Raw genomic sequence first — 17,897 nt, 5'->3', positions numbered from 1 at the left:
CTCTTCATAAGTTTGTTATACATGGCCTACCATCTTAATTGATACATGTTTACTTTGTTCTTAAATTATGCAATGCCTATAACTCTTGTTAAGAGGTGCAATAACCAAAAAAATGTCACAAAACTTTTTTTTATAAACATACATCATATGAGATGCTTGGATATCCAATTTTACTTTGCTAAGATGAATAACTCTATTTCTTTTCTTTAATAGAGAAAATAACCTTGTTGAGCTATAAATGTTGTGATATATCCATAATTTTTATAGAGGAAAATAATAGCAGGAAAGGACATTCTAAAGAATAAAAAGAATAGAAGGGTAAAAATGAAAGGAGAAGAATGAAGAGAAAAAAAAGGTTCACCAATTGTTTTACCAAAACTTTATTTTTTCCTTACATAAACAATAAAAGGAACGAACAAAAACTTAAGGCTAAATAAGCTTCAACATGTTGCTATTATCAACCTCTAATATTTGTTACATTTTCTATAATGGTGTATGCGTGGACTTCTTTTAAGAAATTTATGTTCAATTTATCAAAGGTTTCTATATCTAATTTATCAAAGGTTTCTATATCTAAGTTTAAAATAATAGTTGAAAACAAAGTTTTTGAATTGTTTACCATGATATCAAATTGACTTACCTAATTTTAAATTATTTGAAACTTTTGTTTGTTAACAGTATGAATATTCTTGGATGGACAATTATGGTTGCTATGGGAGCTAATGCGGCAACAAGGCTTGAATCTAACTATGATTTGTAAATCAAATTATTTTATAAAATTTATGATTAATTTAATTATGCAGATAATTTTTTTTTTCTTTTGCAGTGTTAGGGTGTCTAATGAACTTGGGGCAGGTCATCCAAGGACAGCAAAGTTTTCTGTTGTTGTAGTTGTTATAACTTCATTCTCAATAGGTGTTCTCCTTTCTCTTATTTTGATAATTACAAGGAAGCAATATCCATCTGCATTTACAAATAGTAATGATGTGAAAAGAGTGGTTTATGCTCTCACTCCATTGCTTGCAATATCTATTGTAGTCAATAATGTTCAACCCGTTCTCTCAGGTATTTATCTCACTTTCTCAATTGCAAAATTTCTTAGCTTCCTTTTACTTGCAAATTATGTGACAATTTCTTATGCTTATGCCATCAAGTTTTTACTAATATTAACCTTAGACTTTGCAATAAAAGCATCTTTGAAAGATAGTATGAACCATATCCATAAACATACCAAAATCCAAAAATATGAGAAGTAAGTAGGATGTACAACATGTTCACAGTAATCATAAAATTACTTGACACTTTTTTTAAACTATGTTCAATCAAGTGAACAGTTTGCTAGGAACATGAAAAGCCCTCAGTAGTGTTTGAGTTTATAAATAAATATTCAAGTTCTAGATAAGTTGTAAGGCAAGTGCAATGCCCATTGGTGACGAAGGTGAGGAAAAAAGAATATAAGTGAAATTCTTTCTATGTGCATGGAACACTAATCTATCATCATTAAAATTTATCAGTATATTCATCTTCTATCATGATTCCATTTGAATGATCAAATTTTAACATCACTATTATAATCATTGCAAGATAAATATTGTTAATAGAAAAACTAGAGAAATGTAAATTATCAAAATTGCTTTACTTTGACTTGATTAATGCCATGGACTAAAAGGAAATAAAATATAATAATCAAAATGTAGAGTTTGCTTTTTCATATGTCTCCAACTATTTTTGATCATCAAAATGTAATAAGTAACAGAAAAAATATTTCTAACACATAGTAATTCACTTTTTAGTGATAAATTCAAATCTTACACTAAAAAATAACTACCTTTAGATTTGGTTAGGATATAAAACTGGAATTTGCATATTTAAACGACTTATTCGAGTATTCAATTTGAGTATAAGACCTTCTAATATGTGTGTGTCAGGGTTGCCAATGCTTAACCATCTAAACCATTTAACTTGATTCGATCCATTGTAAGTTGGATTAGGTTAATTGTTTAATAAAATGGTCAGGTTTAAGTCCTGATTTTTGAGCCGTTTAATAGATAAGCCGGGTTTGGGTTGATAGATATCTGATCTATCTTATATCTGACTTGATCCATATCAAATCCTTCCTGACCCGATTAACTCCCCTAGTGTGTGTAGACATCATAATATTTCTTCTTGATTTTCTTATACTAACGATTGTTTTTGGAAGCGACTAGATTTTGATCTACTACTTTTTATCAGATGCCCATATATTACTATTATGTTGCTCTATTTAAGCATTTCCAAAACAATGCTCAGTTGGCTGTATTAAACTATAACATTGTTGCATAAGATATATTGCAAGCTCTAGAATTTTTTAACCTCTTGCATAACTATTATGAGTTTTTTGCAACCCCTGTGGTCAATGTTTTGCTTGTCAAATTCTTTATAGCCTATGATGTATACTAAATTCCATTTTCCTTATCTAAGTATATCTTCAATAAATTTATTTAGTTATTCACTCAAAAAATTTTCTTGCAGCAAATCTGAAAATAATTGGTAAGAATTGGTTAAGTACTTATAGTATTAATAATGTGGTTAGCATAATCAAAGAATTAAGCAAGTTCATGATTGAAAAAAACATTTTTTTGAGCATAAAACAAGACATTATTGAGATCTTAAAATAATGCCTTTACTTGACACTTATTTAAGTACATCAAGTTTAGGAAGAATTTATGGATGGATGATAAAACTAGTCTCCTTGACTAGACATAATTTGTTGACAATGATAATCTTATGGAGTTGTAAAACTTATTGATTAATGCATTTTCTTTGCCCAAGTGTGTTAAAATAAGATAAAGAAAGTTAAGAGTTGCTGGAGGAAAATTTTAACCATTGGATGATAACATTGATCGCTAGAGAAATTTAGGCAATATAACGGATTTTTTGTTATCATAATGATAGATATTAATAAATCTCAACATGATATTTGTCACCAATGTAATGGTAAGAAAATTGAAACTAATCTTACACTGGTTGAAAGGTATAGGTTCTAGCATCATTGATCTTGCATTAACATGTCAAAAAATTATAATATATAGATACATACCTATACATACATAATATATGTATTTATATGTATGTATACCTATACACTTGACACAACATAATTAGGAACCTTATATGCAAGGTAAATTGATAAGTCCTTGGTAGAAATATTTAGCGGTATGCAATTCATTAGGTGGCGAGCCCCTGTTCAAATAACACTGTAGAGATCCAATAGAATTTAACAAATTGATATAGAAATGGATAGCAAAGTGATGGTAGGGTCACCTCTACCTTTACAAAGCGCAAACTATGGTTGTCTTGAACCAAGAATAGAACAAAGCATCTTGAAAAAAATTGGTAGTCCATAATCAAAATAATTGGCTGCAAGTCATTTAGTTCACATAGAATCTCTATCAACCATCTGAAAAAAATAAAAAAATCGAAGAAGGTTAAGAAACTGTAAGTTTCATCCATCTTTATAAAAATTTTGGAGCAGCTCGACATGGATGCTAATAGCCTTTGTTATATACCATATTTATTCAGTCCTAACTAGAGTCAGATTCTCTTTTAGTTAACAAAGATTGGTTCAACTACATATTTTAGACATCCACATTGGGAGTGAGTGTGTGAAAGGATATGGGTGAAAAGAAGTGACACTTTAGGAAAATTCGGGGTATGCGATTGTATGAAGTGAGATTTCTAGGAAATTGCAAAGCAAGTGCAGCACCTTTCCTAGAAGATTCAATCCAGTAGGTATAAATAGAAGGATAGATTTACTATATGCAGTAAAAGGGTGCGCTTTTAGGTGAAATCGGCTAGGGTAGCTAGATGACATTTTTGTCCACTTTCATTTTTGTACTATCCTTGAATCCCTTCTAAATTAGGAACTGTGTTCCCATCAAACTTAAAAATGTATAATGAGTTGAGCTTTGATAAGCATTTTACGACAACAATCTAACCCAATTGTGATGAAAATAGCACCAACAGGTTTGCAGAATTGATGCTGTCATGTTGCTTATTGAGGTCACTAATTGATACCTAGGATGTCAAAATCAGATGTCGTGTAATAAAGTAAAGGTTTCCGAAATATGCACTAGTGATAAAGGGATTGATGTGCTACCTTGCTTTTGGACCAGATCTGAATACGAATGATGTATACTAATGGATTGAAAATAATATGATTCTCCTAGATCAGATTATTACACTGTTAGTTATTTAAAGTAAGCAGTAGAAGATTGAATTTACAGTATTACACTTTGTTATGTCATATCTGATGCCACTCATGTAGGTAGCCTCATAACCCTTTTTCAATGAATTTTATTGCTAAAATCTTCAAAAGCAAATTGCAAATCGCTGTTTTGATCTTCATGTTTTTTGTACTTTGATATGCAGGTAATATCCAACTAGGAAAATCATTCATCAAAAGAAAATTAAAATACAAGGAAACTCCAAATTAATCTTTTTATCTTATTTTATTTGGGATGAAGAATTTTAGTACATATATGTAAGAGTGAAATAAAAAGATATTCATATGACGCACAAAACTGATTTTCCAGCTTTATTCTAATCTTATCAAATCCAAGAGGACCAAGATGTTATAGTCACTAACAAGCAAATGTTGGAGAGCTTTGCTGAACAAAATGGATTAAAATGACATGGTGAATTGGTTAAACAATATTATCTGGTAGTAAAAATATATTGATGGGGATATAGATGAACGTGCAAATACATGGGAGGTTTGCTTAGATAGAAAGTTAATGGTTGCTAGCAGTTGTCCTTCAAAGATCTGAATATAGATAAATGGCTTTAGAAATACTAGGATCGGTAATGATTGAATTGTAGTGAAATGTGTTTTGGGAACAAAATAACGTCATACAAACTATCCCAAGAGATCTTGAAGGGTTTTTTCATTGGGCTGCTATATTTGCATTAATAAATAAGTATTGTAGCAGTTGGTCATCAAGCAAGATATAAATGGTTAACTGATGAGACTGCATGATAGATGTGATACGTTAAAAGAGCTTCAAACAAGTACCTAACAAGATTATCTAGCCTATGTCAAAACCAATATTATTGACCTTTTCTTTGCATCACATGGGTGCACCTTTGTCTCTTGCAAACTTATTGTGCATGAGACTATTTCTTGTACTAAACTTTGACAATCTAACTCATTTCTTGACATATTGATTAATCTCTTTACTATCAGATTGAGCTATTTATAAAACTGTTCAAACCATGTAGTTCTCTAATGAACATTTGTTTTAAAACATAGTATTCGCAAATTTGTTGAGTTTCTTATGTAGATATCATCCATGTTTTCCTTTATTCATTAAAAAATATTCATATAATTACCTAATGATAGCAATGACCGATCATAACAGGTGTGGCCATTGGAGCAGGATGGCAAGCGTTGGTTGCATATGTGAACATTGGTTGCTATTATATATTTGGTATTCCCCTAGGCCTTATGATGGGTTATAAGCTTGAAATGGGAGTTCGGGTAAGTACTCTTCTCTTGCTCTGATTGATGCAAATGGCTATTAGCTGTCACAATCAGCATTAGTAGATTTCAAGATTGAACATATTAACTATGTGCACGGTTGAGCCTCTAGCTCAAAGTTTCTGAGACATTAAAGAAAACTAATGATTGTTACCCCAAAGAGTTTCCATATTTATACCTTATTCACATCACTTTAATTTTGAGGCATATACCTGTATTTTCTTATTTTTGCCTTTGATTAACTTCAATTTCAGGGCATTTGGTATGGAATGTTATCAGGCACTATGGTACAAACACTAATCCTATTCTGGATGACTCATCGGACAAATTGGAACAAAGAGGTATATAGGTTATATGTTTTTTTGTATTATCAATACTTAAAAAAGTATTCACACAACGGGTGTTCTTTAACATCCTGCCAAGAAATATGCAATTTGAGATCTTATCCTAGTAGCAGATCCAGTAATAAGAAGAAAAAAAACTCATAAAGTTTATTCAAACCTAGGTGATTTAGTTTGGCCCTCTAAGCCAGCAATGTCTGGTTTCTTGCACAATTAATACAAAGTAATCATTAAATTGTTCTATTTATGCTCATATTTCATTACCATTTCTCACTAAGATATCAGGTTTTGTAGAATCTCATGTTTACCAGCTATACGTATCATGAAAAATGATATTGCATCGCAGGCTTCAATGGCTGGGATAAGGATAAAGAGATGGGGTGGTGAACCAGAAGTGAAGACAACGCTTTAGAGAAGTAAAATAGTGGGCAAAATACGGCACACGGCCGGTAGCCTTCAGGAGTTCTCTTTAAAGCTTTAATTATTTTATTTCTAGGAGTAGCAAACAATGTTTAACAAACTTTTCATTCCGAATTCTCGAAAAGGAACAACTTCCAAGTATCATTACTTGTAGATTATGTATTGCTTATTAACTATGATTTTTTGGTATCAATAACTTGAGATTTTTTGGACTTAATTGATGGAATGATTAATATTAATGAATCATAAACCATACCTTGACTCGCTAAATCCATCTTGAATTAAACTCTGAGATGCGTGCAATCTAATCCGCAGCAGCGATCAACCGAGACTTGCTCTGATCTGGACAGAGATTAGCGAGAGATCTTCTAGAGAGAGAGCTCCTAATGTGTGTATTAGAGAAGGGGTATAACAGGCTATTTATAGCCCTCTCCAGGGACCAAACGCTGCAGGTGGTTACCCTCGTGAAGAGTCACCCCTCATCAAGGTAACCTTTTACTACTGTGAAATTACCTCAATGCCCTTGTGATTATCAGGATTTACAAGTGACACTTGTCAAGATGTGGGTTCTAATTAAATGGAATCAAGGTGTAATTAAACGGGATCCAATATTCTCCCACTTGGACCATATTGACGCCATTTGTCAATGTGGGCCACAACTTGACGGGATCCCAATTTTCCCACTTGGACCACATTGATAAGTGAAATATTCTTAGCATTTGAATTTTATAATCTTTATACGCGTATTCTTTCTATTCTGATATCAATTTGGGCAAACTTTATGTTTGACTACTTTGAGAATAATAATACGAACCATGGCGAAAATAATACCTATTTGATTGACGTATAACCTTCCATGATTACTATATTACTAAACCATCATAACCAAACCCTTATGAATGAACTTCTGATGAAATCCATTCTTTGGTAACAATTTCTGCTACCATAGTATGCATAAACCACATGAATTCATTAAAGCAGAAAATACAACAAATGTGATTTACAACCATCTAAAATGTTTACAATAATACATCAATTAATTTATACAGAAAGGCCCATTTGACCGACATGGTCCTTATGCAATCCTGGAGCTATTGCTTTGGTCAAAGGATCTGCCAACATAAACACAGTATTGATGTATTGAACTGAAACTTTATGGTCATCACATTTTTTCTTTATAACAAGATATTTCACCTCTATGTGCTTCTTTTTATTGGATATCTTGTTATTTTTTATTAAGGAAACTGTTGCTAAATTATCACAATATAACTTTATGGGCCTTGAAATAGTGTCCACGATCTGTAGGCCCATGATAAAGTTCCTCAACTAAATAGCCTGTGTAACTGCATCATAGCATGCTAATAACTCAGCTTCCATTGTTAAAGCAGTTGTCATCTTTTGCTTCGAACTCTTCCACGAGACTGCACCACCAGTTAATAGAAAGATATAACCTGATGTTGACTTTCTACTATCTGGACATTCCGCAAAGTCTGAGTCTGAGTATCCAACTATCTCCAAGAGATCGGATTTGTTGTATGTGAGCATATGATCTTGAGTCCCTTGAAGATATCTCAATACTTTCTTTGCAGCTTTCCAATGTTCCATTCCTAGATTAGCTTGAAATCTCCCCAGTAATCCCACAACATATGCTATATCAGGTCTGGTACAGACTTGAGCATACATTAAAGTCCCAATTAGTGAAGCATATGGAAATGCTTTCATATGTTCCCTTTCAATGTCATTTCTCAGAGATTGTGATTGGCTCAACTTTTCGCCTTTAGTAATAGGCACTGGGCTTGATTTAGAATTTTTCATACCAAATCTCTCCAACATTTTCCTAATGTAGGCTTTTTGAGATAGACAAACTTTTCCCTTAGATCTATCTCTATGAACCTCAATGCCGATGACATATGAGGCTTCACCTATATCCTTCATATCAAAATTACTAGAGAGAAATTGCTTAGTCTCCCTAAGCAATGCCAAATCACTACTAGCAAGCAAAATTTCATCTACATATAGGACTAGAAAAATAAATCGATTCCTACTGATCTTAAGATAAATACATCTATCAACAACGTTTTCTACAAAGCTAAATGTAGAAATGACGTTATTGAACTTAAGATACCACTGTCGGGATGATTGCTTGAGTCCATATATAGACTTATTTAGCTTGCAAACTTTTTGACTCTGACCTTCTGAAATAAAACTTTCAGGTTGTTTCATGTAAACTTCTTCTTCTAAATCTCCATTAAGAAATTCAGTTTTCACATCCATTTGGTGCAGCTCTAAGTCAAAATGAGCCACCAAAGCCATAATTATCCTTAAAGAGTCCTTCTTTGAAACTGGAGAGAAGGTCTCATGATAATCAATACCCTCCTTTTGAGTAAATCGTTTGGCAACAAGTCTGGCCTTATGTCGCTCTACCTTACCCTTGGAGTCTCTTTTGGTTTTAAAAATCCATTTGCAGCGTACTGCAGTAGCAACAGGAGGTAGTTCAACTAGATTCCAAACATTATTTTTAGCCATAGAATCTCTCATCTTTCATAGCATCTAGCTATTTGGAGGAATATACTAAATTTATGGCTTGTGAGAAATTTATTGGATCAACTATATTCTCGATGTCATAATCGCTTTCTTGAAGGTATACTATATAATGTGGTGGAATTGGAGATCTCCTTATCCTTGATGACCTTCTTAAAGTTGCTTCTTGATCCACTGGTTATATAGGTGGAGCAACATTCTCAGTGATAACTGGCACAAATTCAACTGAACATTGATAGTAGACTCATCCTCCTCCAAATCATTATCAATGATAGGTGGAGGAATCATTGGCTGCTTATTTGAATCTTGCACACCATACGGAGTTTGCTTTTCCTCAAAATTAATTTTTTGAGATTTTATACTCCCACTGATTTGGTCATTTTCAAGGAATCTAGCATTTCTTGTCTCCATAATCCTCAAAGTATGATTAGGACAATAAAATCTGTATCCCTTGGACTTTTCTGAATAACCAATAAAATAACAACTAATGGTTCTAAAGTCCAACTTTTTCTCTTGTGGGTTGTACACCCTAGCCTCAGCTTGACACCCCCAAATGTGTAGATGTTTTAAACTAGGTTTCCTACCTATCCAAACTTAATAGAGTGTTTTTGGGACAGCTTTAGTAGGAACCCTGTTTAGAATATACGCAGCGGTTTTTAAGGCATCACCCCACAGAGAAATTGGAAGAGTTGAATGACTAATCATTCTTCTTACCATCTCCATTAATGTTTGGTTTCTTCTTTCTGCAACTCCATTTTGATCAGGAGTACCAGGCATAGTGTATTGTGTAACTATACCTTGCTCTTGAAAAAATCGAGCAAATGGACCTAAATCTTGTCCAGTTTCAGTATACCTACCGTAGTATTCACCATCTCTATTTGATCTCACAACTTTAATCTTTTTTTCAAGTTGTAACTCTACCTCTGTTTTGAAAAGCTTAAAGGCATTTAATGCCTCAGCCTTGTCATACAACAAGTAGAGATACCTATAGCGTGAGTAATCATCAATAAAGGTGATAAAATATTTATGACCAGTAAAACATGGGGTCGAAAAGGGCCCACATATATCTATATGTATGAGATCCAATAAATTTGTGCTTCTTATGGCATCTTTCTTAAACTTCTTAGTCTACTTTTCCTTGATGCAGTCTAAACAAGTTTCAAAATCACCATAGTCAAGAGTTGGTAAAATTTCATCATTTACTAATTTCTTGATTCTTTTTATGGAGATATGACCTAATCTTCAGTGCTATAACATAAAGAATTTTTCGTTTATCATACTACGCTTTAATCCATAATGATCTTTATTTTTGCAGGGATAAAAGAGATAGCTCAAAGGATGTATCAAGGTCTAATTTGAATAAACCATCCTCTAACAAGCAATTACCAACAATAATATTATTCAAGAAAAGGTTTACAAATGACCGTCCAAATGAAACGGTATATCCAAAGGAAACAAGTTTCGAAATAGATATTAGGTTTCTAGAAAATCTAGATACATAAAAGGTATTTTATAGGTACAAAATATGGCCAGTCTTTAAGGTCAATTTGAACGTTCCAAAAGCTTCCACATGTGAACGCATCTTATTTCCCATTATGATGCTTCATTCACTTTCCGTTGAAATTCTTTTGTTCAACAATCTCTGCAAAGTTTTACATATATGGATAGTAGCAGCAGAGTCAATCCACTATGTGTTATGAGGTACATCAATAAAATTTGATTCATAACACAATAAGGAAAGAAAAATACCTTTCTTTTCGAGCCATTTCTTGTACCTGGTGCAGTCATTTTTCAAATGTCCTTGTTTCCTACAGAAGAAGCACTTTATTTGCCTTTTGTCAGTCACTTTGGCTGACACTTTTATTTTCTTCTTCTTAACAGGAATATGATGACTGGTACCGCCGACCTCTTTATGTCCTTTTCCCTTATGAGAGGTGAGATAAATACTCTCTTGTGTTGCCCAGAAATGGTCACCCAAGAGGGGGGTGAATTGGGTGTTTTAAAATTTTTAGTCTAATTAAACAATACACACAAGTGTGGGTGCAAAAATAAAATTAAAGTGGTAAACACAATCAATCACAAACACAGAGGTTTATAGTGGTTCGGAGCTTCCACTGCTCCTACATCCACTCCCCAAAACACCTTTGGTTCCACTATAATCGGCGATTACAGTTCGGTAGTTTTTCTGAGTGAACTATCCAACTCGTTGTTTTTAACCCGGGCTAACAACGAACCCTACAATCCCCCAATTTAAACTAGGCTTGGGGACGCCTAACCCTTGTTCCAAGTCCCTTGACTGGAACAAGCACAATGTTCAAGTGTTTTACAAGAATTTAAAAGCTTCTATGAAAGCAAATAATCGATAAAGAACAAACAAAACCGGAAGAACCCTCTTTGCCGTTGAAAGCTTGGATGATGGTGGTTCTTCCAATGTGGATCACGTCGGCTTGAATGCGGAGCTTTGATTGCCGAGTGGGGAGTGAGTAGATGAGCACGAAATCAGATGAAGAAGACTTGAATGCACTTGATTTCTCCTCTTGAAAGCACCAACTCCCTTGAGACTCTCTCTCTTTCTTCTCTCTTGAATGCCCTTTATGTTTGGGTTGGTGAGAAGTGTTTTTCATGCACCTAAAAACTCCTTTTTATACTTCTGCAAGCAATGATCCGTTAGAAATAAAAATAGAGTCGTTGGGATTTCAAACAAAACCTGCAAAAATGTGTCAGTCGGCTGTCCCAGGCATTCCGGAGACGTCTCCGCTTGAACGAGAGACGTCTCGGCTGTATAAAAAATCTTTTGACAATGTTGGAGTCGACTCGGCGCTTTCTGGGGACGACTCTGAAGAAGAACAGCCCGATTTCTTAATTTTTCTATTTTTCTGAGAGAGCCGGCTCGCACGCCTCAGGGGACGTCTCGGGATTTTTGTGCTTTATGCATGGGGATGACTCCGCGACGTCGGAGACGGCTCCGACATTTTTCTCAACGAAAAAACAGGTCCTCTGGAATCCCTGAGAGAGTCGGCTTCCGCGTCCTTCGGAGACGACTCGCGCGCATCCTTGAAATCGGCCTTTCTGCCGTCTCTGAGAGAGTCGACTCCGTCCCTGCGAGACGCCTCGGCAGGTGCTGGGGACGTCTCCAGACGTCCCAGCTTCTTCTCTGCGTGCCAGAGACGTCTCTAGAACAAGCCGGAGACGTCTCGGCTGCCACCTGATCTGTTTTCTTCATCTCAAAAATCTTCAATAATCCACCAAAAAATACGGAAGCATGCCTTGACAATACTTAACAATATTCTTAGTTATACACCTGAAATGCTCAAGTAAATTGTCAATATAAAGAGAATTATACTCTAGTGTTTTGTATTCATCAAAATCCATTAGGGGGTCAACATCTTGGCCTCTCTTGTTTTATTTCTCTGCTCCTCATCAACACACATGGCTAGAAGTTGATTCATAGTCTATTCTTCTATATGTGTGTTGGTTGAGATCTTAAATGGTGCATACTTCCATAGGCCAGAGAATTAAGAACAAAGTGTACAAAGAAAAGTCTCTGACATGTCTACTTTCAATAATTTTAATTGGGAAGCGATGTCACGTAATTCCATAATGTGCTCGCGTATGCCACCCATTATCATTATACTTCAAGGAAGTAAACCTTGAGATTAAGGTGCTGGCTAGGGTTTTTCTTTGAACTCACAAATTGCTCTTCTACTGCTGTTAAGAATTCTTTGCATCAGGAATTGAGCCCCTTATTTTCTGGAGATATAATTTTGTATGGGTTAAAAGACTTAAGCGGTTTGACCGCTCCCACCTCTCATACAACCTTTTCTCCTCTGGCGTAGTTTCGTCCGTGGGGACAGGTGGCATGTCCTCACTGTTAGAAAACCCCGACATGCCGCTGAAATTTTAGAAAATTCAGATGCAGCGGAAGAGGCATGCGTGGGATCAACCGTTCATCGCATGAACGTTGTTCAAAAAACCGTTCGTAGATAGATAAGGATTAAAAACTTTTTAATCTAATTAGAAGATCAGATCTTCACCTTGTGCAGGTAGATGATCACCGCAAACTGAAGTTCGTGGTTTAGGATGAAGGTTCGCTTGAAGCCGTTCAAGTGCCCGGCCTCTACGGGTATCCATACGAAGCAGAGGACCGATCCAATCGCTCTAATCTCCCCGGGGGTGCTAGCTCTCTTGCAGAGATTGGTTTTGATGGCTGATCACCCTCCCCTTTCTTTCAACTCTTGAATGCTAGAGGGAGGAGGAAGAAGATGAAAGGATCAAGGAAGAAGATCCAAAAAGCTAGATGCAGCCTTTCCTTTCCTTGCGTTGAATCCCAAATGGAGGAGGAAGAAGGAGACCACCATGGATCTTTTTCTTTCTTGCTTGCGGCTGATCCAAGAGGAGAGGAGAAAGGGGCATACGGCCACAAGGGGAGAGCTTCTCATATCAATTAGGTCAGCCCCCAAGCCTCCTCTTAAATAGCATCTAGGGCTCCTATTTGGTTTAGTCCAAATCATGAATCAATTGGGTTCAATCTATGCCTAGTCCTAATCCAATTAGAACTTGAATGAACTATGACTCAATTGAACTCTTCAATCCTAATCTAATTAGGAGCCATCTTGATTCATTGGATTAATAATTAATTGGGACTTAAGAAATCCTAATCCAATTAGGACTTGTTTAATTCTAGTCCTAATCCAATTAGGACTCTAATTTGAATTCGAAAGTCCTAATCCGATAGGACTCTAGGAATCCTACTCCAAGTAGGAATCCAAATTTAATTCAAAACTCCCTAATCTAATTAGGATTATAGGAATCTACTCCAAGTAGGAATCCTAGTCCTACTCCAAATAGGATTTCCAGTCCAAGTAGGAATCCCAGTCCAAGTAGGATTTCTAGTCCTAATCCAATTAGGACTCTATGAATCCTACTCAAGTAGGACTCTTGTTTTAGAGTCCAATTAATCAATCCCTTTGTTCCTTCTTCAACTTATTATCAATCAAAATTGATTACTTGTGATTCCTAATCACGATTCAACCATTCGATCGGGTCATTACTTCTAGTGTGTGGTGACCCCATAGGTTCTACTCTGACTGGTAGTGAGATATATTATGATCTCTATCACAATATCATTGAAAACTCTTTTCAATGGATTGGAACGATTCCAACTCTACTCTTTAGGGTTTATCGATCATCGAGATAATCCCTGTGAGTCCCACCATCCACCAGTGACACCTAGCAGCATGTAGTGGCTACCCAGTAGAATAGAATGATGAATCTCTAGGTGCAGTTATCGTGTGATACAGTCCTACTATCGTGGATCCCAACAGGACGGAGGTCATGGATAACTCGTCAAACCCCTTCATCTGTCATATGTCAAGATTTATTCGACTCGAGTTCGATAGTGGAAAACTCTTTCTCCACTTTATATTACTGCCCTGGCCAAGGTCTTAGAACTCAGTCTAACAAATCACATAGGATCACTCCTCTTCTATCAAGGTCGATAGATTCCATGTAAGTGCATACCCTACTCCTACAGTGAACTTACTGCAGCCAATCTACACTACAAGGACCCATATGACTAGAGACCATGTATACGTGTAGTCAAACTACAATAACCTCACTGTGAGTAGCTGAAGCACCGCAGGTCAAAGGACCAGTCATACTACTGCAACATCAAGCAAGTCACTGACGAGTGGATAGACATCCAAGTGACTTCTTGTCTTGGTCACGCTCAGTACCCTTGTTCTCTAACAAGCACCTGCACTATCACTTCAGTGTCCCTACACTGTGGACTCAAGTCTCGTCCATCCAGAAGGAAAGTGATCTGTGCACTGATCGGATCGATCACCGTCCTCGTGATGATCCATTGATCAGGAGCATTTAGAAATTAATCACCAATGATACATGGCTCAAATTCTCAACTCTTGAGAATATGCATCATCATCTTATTAATTTCTTGGACGATTCATAGACACATAAATAATATGAATGAAAAGATGCCTTTTATTTATTCAATAATAAATAGTCAAGTACAAAATTATGTCCCTAGAATTAACAATGTGTCAGCCAGATTGGCTTCTAGGGCATACATCTAACAATCTCCCACTTGCACTAAAGCCAATCAGTCATATATCTAAGCCCCATCTTCTCAAGGTGGGCTTCAGTCTTTTGCTGACTTAGCTGCTTAGTGAACGGGTCTGCCACGTTATCCGCGGAGTCTACTCTCTGCACCTCTACATATTTCTTCTCAACATAGTCGCGTATGAGTGGAAGCGCCGCTCTATGTGCTTGACTTCTGATGAGACCTTGGCTCCATAGCTAGTGCTATGGTGCCAATGTTATCGCAGTAAAGTGTTATGGCATCTAATGACATTACACCTAACTCTGCAATGAACTTTTAACCAGAAGGTTTCCACTGCACCCTTAGATACGGCTTAACATTCAGCTTCTAAGGTAGAATCTATAATGATCGGTTGTTTGGAACTCTTCCAATTTACTGAACCACCATTGCACATATTCTGATGTAGACTTTCTATCATCAATATGTGTGCATCCTTCTACCTTCAACTCTGATCTTCTCCCAAAGACCAAGAACATGTCCTTAGTTCTTCTCAAGTACTTAAGACTGTTCTTCACAGCTATCCAGTGCTTTTTGCCTGGATCTGATTGACATATGCTCGTGACATTCACAGCATGTACTATATCAAGTCATGTACATAGCATGGCATACATGAGGCTCCCTATTGCTGATGCATAGGGGATCTTGCTCATGCGTTGAATCTCTTCAGATGTGTTGGGGCACTCTTTGGAGAGATTAATTCATGCCTTAGGGGTAAGAGACCCCTTTTAGAGTTTTCCATGCTGAACCTTTTCAGCACTTCCTCTATGTACATCTTCTGTGATAGGCCAAGCATCCTTTTAGATCTATCTCTATAGACCTTTATTCCCAAAATATAGGATGCTTCCCCAAGGTCTTTCATGGAGAACCTTTTTGACAACCAGACCTTGACCGAGGTTAGCATGGGAATATCATTCCCTATCAGGAGGATGTCGTATAGTACGAGAAATACGACAACTCCCACTAACCCTTTTGTAAACACACGGTTCCTCTTCGTTTTTGATGAAATCAAACGTTTTGATTGCGTCATCGAAACGAGTGTTCCAACTCCGAGATGCTTGCTTTAGTCCATAGATGGACCTTTGCAGCTTGCAGACCTTGTGATCTCCATCACTGGAAGTGAAACCCAAAGGCTGTTCCATATAGATGTCTTCATCAAGATATCCATTCAGGAAAGCTGTTTTCACATCCATCTGCCAGATTTCATAATCATGAAATGCTGCAATGGCAAGCAATGTTCGGATGGATTTCAGCATGGCTACAGGTGAAAAGGTCTCCTGATAGTCAATGCCTCGCGCTGACTATACCTTTCGCCACAAGCTTTGCCTTATAGGTCTCTACCTCTCCATCCGAACCTATCTTCCTTTTGTAGATCCATTTGCATCCAATAGGTACAATACCTTCTGGTGGATCTACTAAGGTCCAGACTTGGTTGGAATGCATGGAGTCTAACTCTGATTTAATAGCTTCCAACCATTTCTCGGAATCGATATCAGATATCGCCTCGTGTAGGTTTTGGGATCCTGCGTGTGATCCCTATCTCCCACTAGGAACATTTCCTCGGTATCCTCTTCTAGTATACCTAAGTATCTATCGGGAGGATGGGAGACCCTACTAGATCTGCGAGGTGGTTGAGGGACATCGTGTACTGGCTCTGTATGAATGGGTTCGATAGGATCCATGACTCGTTGCTTTTCAGAGACTTTCTCTTCAAGCTCAATTTTCCTCCCACTGCCTCTATCAAGGATAAACTGTTTTTCCAAGAAGATGGCGTGACGGCTCACAAACACATTGTGATCCTCTGAGACGAAAAATTGTATCCTAATGACTCTTTAGGATATCCTATAAAACGAGCACTTATGGTCCTAGCCTCTACTTGTCTGCCTGTAGTCTTTTGACGTGGGCCGGACATCCCCAAATCTTGAGATGACCAAGACTTGGTTTCTTACCATGCCATATCTCATACGGTGTGGTAGGAACGGATTTAGAGGGAACTCTATTCAAGTAATATAGCGTAAGTAAGGCATCTCCCTAAAGAAACATAGGTAAATCAGTGAAGCTCATCATGGACCTGACCATATCCAATAGGGTCCGATTCCTCCTCTCTGACACCCGTTGAGTTGAGGTGTACCGGAGGTGTCCACTATGAGACTATGCCATTTTTCTTGAGATAGTTCCGGAATTCTCCACTAAGGTATTCTCCTCCTCGATCTGATCGAAAAGCCTTAAGAGTTTTCCAGTTTGTTTTTCTACTTCATTCTGAACTCTTTGAACTTTTCAAAAATTCAGACTTGTGTCTCATACACATATCCATACCGTGATAATCATCGGTAAATAATGAAGTAAATTAACCCCTAGCCTGCACATCGAATGGGCCACACACATCTGTGTACTAGGATAAGTATTTCAGTGGACTCTCCCTGTGTCCTACAAAGGATAATTTGGCATCTTTCCTTGAAGGCAGGATTCACAAATCGGATATGACTCGAAAGTCAATGAGCCCAAAAGCCCATGTTTATCCAATTTGTTTATTCTTCTTCTCCTATATGGCCAAGTTGAGGTGCCACAAATACTTTGGTTTATCTCATCTCTAGATCTTCTTGATCCTATGGCACTCACTTTTGCTCAGATACATTCACCGATACATCATATGTAAGTGATAGAGACTGTCAGTCATAAAACCACATGAAACCCATTTATTTATCAAATAAATAGAACAGTAGTTTTACAAAACTCTTCTATGCTAAACAAAATACAGAAATCAAATTTCTACTAGCAGTAGGTAACAGTCCCTAAGTATCCTAAGCATATCTGACATACCTTCTGAAGGTCTGTCTGCCTTTTTGTTCTTCAGGCTCTCGAGGTATGAAGGACAGTTTCTCTTCCAGTGGCCGTCGACATTGCAGTGGAAACATTTTCCTTTGTCATTGGCCCTTTTCTTTTGAACTTCCTTCTTTGGCTT

General features: G+C 36.6%; 1 protein-coding gene across 2 annotated transcripts; it reads left to right on the top strand.

Annotated features, from left to right (window-relative positions):
- Positions 1-648: 648 nt before the first annotated feature.
- On the top strand, positions 649-6,502 carry LOC113461431 (protein DETOXIFICATION 29-like). 2 transcript variants are annotated; one of them, XM_039123416.1, is made up of 5 exons: positions 649-735; positions 827-1,065; positions 5,400-5,518; positions 5,773-5,859; positions 6,206-6,496. In XM_039123416.1, the coding sequence occupies exons 1-5, from the start codon at positions 680-682 to the stop codon at positions 6,269-6,271; spliced, it is 567 nt and encodes a 188-aa protein (XP_038979344.1). In that variant the 5' UTR covers positions 649-679; the 3' UTR covers positions 6,272-6,496. The 2 variants fall into 2 exon arrangements, with proteins under 2 accessions (XP_038979344.1, XP_038979343.1); XM_039123415.1 differs by having other exon boundaries at positions 650-756; positions 6,206-6,502.
- The last annotated feature ends 11,395 nt before the right edge of the window (positions 6,503-17,897 follow it).

Source organism: Phoenix dactylifera, unplaced genomic scaffold (genome assembly GCF_009389715.1).
Source record: "Phoenix dactylifera cultivar Barhee BC4 unplaced genomic scaffold, palm_55x_up_171113_PBpolish2nd_filt_p 002570F, whole genome shotgun sequence".
NCBI lineage: Eukaryota > Viridiplantae > Streptophyta > Magnoliopsida > Arecales > Arecaceae > Phoenix > Phoenix dactylifera.
The sequence above is the reverse complement of the archived record's forward strand: the minus strand, read 5'-3'. Positions and strand labels throughout refer to the sequence as shown.